This window comes from Glycine max, chromosome 8 (genome assembly GCF_000004515.6).
Source record: "Glycine max cultivar Williams 82 chromosome 8, Glycine_max_v4.0, whole genome shotgun sequence".
Lineage (NCBI taxonomy): Eukaryota > Viridiplantae > Streptophyta > Magnoliopsida > Fabales > Fabaceae > Glycine > Glycine max.
Genome location: NC_038244.2, coordinates 18,935,321 through 18,940,370, shown reverse-complemented (window position 1 = coordinate 18,940,370; position 5,050 = coordinate 18,935,321). Strand labels below are relative to the sequence as shown.

At 28.8% G+C, this 5,050-nt stretch overlaps 1 protein-coding gene across 1 annotated transcript; it reads left to right on the top strand.

Annotated features, from left to right (window-relative positions):
• Positions 1-2,744: 2,744 nt before the first annotated feature.
• On the top strand, positions 2,745-4,291 carry LOC100499848 (uncharacterized). Its single transcript, NM_001249930.2, has 2 exons — positions 2,745-2,985; positions 3,788-4,291. Exons 1-2 carry the CDS (start codon positions 2,799-2,801, stop codon positions 4,060-4,062), a joined length of 462 nt encoding a protein of 153 aa, NP_001236859.1. The 5' UTR covers positions 2,745-2,798; the 3' UTR covers positions 4,063-4,291.
• Positions 4,292-5,050: the final 759 nt, after the last annotated feature.

Genomic DNA, 5,050 nt, shown 5'->3' with positions numbered 1-5,050 from the left:
TGGCTTAGCGTGATGTTCATTAAGAACAAAATCTCGGCTGAGATACGTGGTTCTGTTGATCAGGATGAAAAGGTCTGAGACTTGCTTGAGGCCATTGATGACTAGTTCATCACTTTAGATAAGACTTTAGCAAGCACCCTGATCATGAAGTTCTCCTTTCTGCGACTCATCAGTGTGAAAGGTGTGCGCGAGTACATAATGAAAATACGAGATATTTTAGCTCAGTTTAAGAAACTGGAAGTTGATATGTCTGAGTCCTTCCTGGTTCACTTCATTTTGAACACCCTTTCGCATGAATATGGGCCATTTAAGATTTCCTACAACACACATAGGGGCAAATGATCTATCAATGAATTAATGACCATGTGTGTTCAGGAAGAAGAAAGGCTTGTAATGGAGATGGGTGAGAGTGCATTGCTGAAAACTGCTTATGGGAAGAATAAAATAACTAAGTCTCAAGCTAATTAGAAGGGGAATGGTAAAATACCACCTCAAGCTTATATTAAGAAGGTGGCAAAGTGTTTCTTTTGCAAGAAGAAGGGACACATGAAGAAGAATTGTCCCGGATTCCAGAAATGGCTTGAGAAGAAAGGTAAATCAATCTTATTAGTATGCTATGAATCTAATATGATTAATGTTAATATTAACACTTGGTGGATTGATTCTGGATCTACTATCCATATTGCAAATTCTTTACAGGGCATGCAAAACCTAAGGAAATCACTAGTAAGTGAGCAAAACATTTTATCAGGCAATAAGCTAGGCTCACCTGTGGAGGCCATTGGAACTTGCATTTTAACTTTAAGTAGTGACTTTATTTTAAAATTAGAAATGACCTTTTATGTACCAAGTTTTTCTCGAAACTTGATTTCTGTTTCTAGACTTGTACCTTTTGGATATTCCTTTAATTTTAAAGACACATCATTTGAGTTATTTTATAATTTTGAATGTGTTGGTTATGATATCTTCTTGTCTGATGGTCTTTATCTTTTTGGTTACAAAATTATGCCACTTATAGTTCAATGCATGTTCAAATTGGTATTAAAAGGTGTAATATTAATGAGAATTTCTCTATGTTTTGGACTAAGAATAAACATTGGGTTTAATCATTAAGTTTTATTACTATGAGTATACTGCTTGAGAAATTGAGCATATTGTAATACATGGATGATATTACTCGTTATAAGAGGAACTATTATTATGATTCGTATATTCATTTCTTAAGAAAATTGAGCATTGAGTCAGAATGTTGGGAACAAGTGGGAGAATGTAATAATTTTGGTCTCAACATTTTGGAAAATGAAAGGCTCCATCGGTTTTGGAACTGAGAAGCCAAATTGAATGGCTAGTGGTAATGACCACTAATGGGTGGTAATGACCACTAATGAATGATAATGGCTAGTAAATGCATTCTTGATGATAAAATACCTATATATAACACATGTATTTGGTCTCTAATCTCTTCCAATTCATCTGATACACCATCTAGAGAAAGAGTTTGGAAAAACCAAAACAAAGCAACTCTTTCATGACAATGACTGAAAGTATAATTTGATTTTTGTTTTTCCGCATTTTGTTAATGACATGTGTTTTTTTTTGTAGTATGTAACATTATAGGTTAAAAAATTTAGTCTAACATAACCCAAAATTGCTAACAAGTTTGTGATATATATTATTCTCTTTTATGATTGTGATGTCTTTTTTATAGCGAGGAGAATAAATAAAATGTGTTATATATATATATATATACTTTTTAGATTGATTATATATTTTTATAATCTATCTACAAAAATTAATTTTTTAGATCACTTATCTAAAGAAATAGATCTAAAATAGTATGTTTTTAGAATGATCACTTAAACAAATTTTTAGAATGTTCGTGCAATCGTTGTAAAACAGATATTTAAAAATTAATGAAAGCTGGTTCCAAGGCAACCCGATGTGAATGGTCTAAATAGCTAGAAGGTATGAGCTAATTAGCCAACGAACGGAATTAGTCCACGTACAGATCAACAATGCAATTTAACTTTGTAACTAAACATGGGTTATATTTCTTTTATATTTCAAATAATTTTTAAAAACTATAATATTACAATTTTTATTATTTTAAATATTATTAATATCTTACGTGTATAAGCAACGGATACAAGTTATCACCGACGGACATGTCAGTGTTTTCCATTAACAATTGGATGATATATTAACAATGACGTAGAGTTGCTTAATTTTAGAAAGTTAGAGGAATAATGTGTAATTAAATTTTTATAGGAATCCAAATTGCATATTTATAAAACTTTTATAGGAATCCAAATTGAATTTAAGAATTTTTTATTGCGAGTTCATTTTCTAAAAAAGTTTTTCAAGAAGTTTTAAAATATATAATAGATAAGTATAGAAACAACATTTTTCTATAAAAGTAAAAGAAAAGAGAGACGAAGATAATAATAAATATTTCATATTAAGTGATAAAAATCATAAATTAAATAGTAAAACTTATTGCTGATAAAAAAAATTGCATTCTAAAATATAAAAAATAAAAATTTAGTAACAGACTTATATGTATAATTGGCCTGGAATATATGTCAATTACTAAATTTGGAATTTTCAAAATAAAATGATTAGGTACTTTTTTTTCTTGTAGGGTGTTGAAATATGGACCCTACCATAGATTAATTATTTAGTTATTAGGAGTGGGCAAATTATATTCTATATAAGTGGGATTTGGTCTCACTATTTTTTCCCATCTCCCATCCTTTGTTTGTTGATCCATCTCTTGTTTCTTGCTTTCTTTCTTCACCATGTCACTTGCTGGGAAAATCACCACTGAAATCGGGGTTCATGCAACCGCTACAAAGTGGTTCAACCTCTTCGCAACACAACTCCATCATGTTCAAAACCTAACTGATAGAGTGCATGGAACCAAGCTGCATCAAGGTGAAGACTGGCATCACAACGAGACAGTCAAGCACTGGACTTATACCATAGGTAATTAAACTTCTAACTATATTAATATGATCAAACGAAAATGGGTAGATTATTATTTCCCCCCAAGTTTGAATATAGTTTTAGTCTCTCTCTCTCTCTCTCTCTCTCTCTCTCTCTCTCTCTCTCTCTCTCTCTATATATATATATATATATATATATATATATATATATATATATATATATATATATATATATATAATATAATTCTCCTAGTTTTAGTTTTAGGGCCAGTTTTTTACAAATTAGAAAATAATGATTCTGATATTAGATAATTTAGTGATTTTTTTTACAATTTAAAAAAAGTTTAACTAATTTATATTTGTTTACAATCGTAAAAATTGCTGGGTTTTTTTTTTTTAAAAAAGAAGTAGCTGATTCTATGATAAATTATTCAAAATGACTTAAAATTTTAATCAATTTTTAGATTCCTTTCGGATATTGTGATTGTTTTGAATATATAGTTGAAATTATAAATGCATAAAAACTACAAAAAGTGATTATTTTTTAAAATGATTTTTTTATGAAAGAAGTGTATTAAACATTGCTAATTAGTTTAATTTTGACTTTCTAGCTATAATGGTTTTATTTGTTATGGAATTTGTTGCTGATTTGTGGACAAATTAAAGCAAAAACGTAGTCACAATGGTAAGATTAATTTCTTATCTACAAGAAATCAAATTCTGATGGATAGAGATCAATATTAAAATTTAGAAAAATATAAATTCATTGATTTATTCTTTTTTTATTTATAATTCTTATACAATGATCTTGTTATTGGTTTTGATTGCTTGTGAAACAACAGATGGTAAGGTTACAACATGTCTGGAGAGTATTGAATCCATTGATGAACAGAGCAAAACAATCACCTACAAGCTCTTCAGTGGTGACATTGATCATAATTATAAGAACTTTAAGTTCATCTTTCAAGCCATTGATGATAATGATCATGGCGGTACTATTATCAAATGGACCGTTGAATACGAGAGGCTTCGTGAGGAGGTTGATCCTCCATATGGCCACATTGAATACCTGCACAAATGCACTAAAGATATTGATGGTCATCTTCTCAAAGCATAGCTAGCTCTAAAAGTTATGCACTAAAAAATAATGGGCTTGACCTTTGGATAAGTGCTTATATGTATAATAAAATCGGTGTGAAGTTTGACGAGAAGAATGCTTAGTTATGTAGATCCTTCCTTTGTATGGAAAATAAACTTGGATATGCATGTCGGTGATATCTTGAAGTGTGTTAAATTATATTTGGAAGTGCTCAATGTGATGCATGGGAATATTATTAATGAATGGATGTTTATGATTTTCGTGAGTATATACTTTCGTGCAGTACTTTTTTATTGTTGCTGTATTGTTTTAATTTATTAGTTTGATTTGTCAAGATTTTCACTGGGACGTGGAAACGCACTAACATGAAGTTCAATAATTTAACGCGCCCCTATACAATAGAAACATGAATATAATATGATATCTGAATTGATTAAAATAATCGACCGATCGAACTCGCTGCTGTCATGGCTTAATTTCATAAGCTATACTCCGATTTTTTTTTTCTTTTAGTTGTTATTTTTTTTATTTCCTACCTTCCAAAATAATTATTATTTTAGTGGTTTTACATTGATTAAAAAAATTAATAAATAAATAAAAGATAATAATTTGACAAAATGAACTTTACATCATCATTAATTTATTTATGGATTTTATAGTACATCATTAATATATAAGGAATATTAGTTAAAAAAGTACATTAAAAATTAAAATGATAATTATTTTGGACATTTATTTTCTTACATAATAATTAGAATAAGACGAAAGAAGTATCACCTTTTCTTTTTGTTATTAAAAACATGTTAATCGTGAAAATTGTATTTATTTATCGAAAGGAATATATTTCAAAACAATCAAGTAACTTTTACTAAATGATTCTATTAACAAATAAATATTTAAAGATGAGTCATACAATTGATTTTCGATTGTTATCTCTTTTTAATTAAACAAGCAAGTTCATAGTTTTTAACTTATCAGAGAATTGCATAATACTTGATACATATAA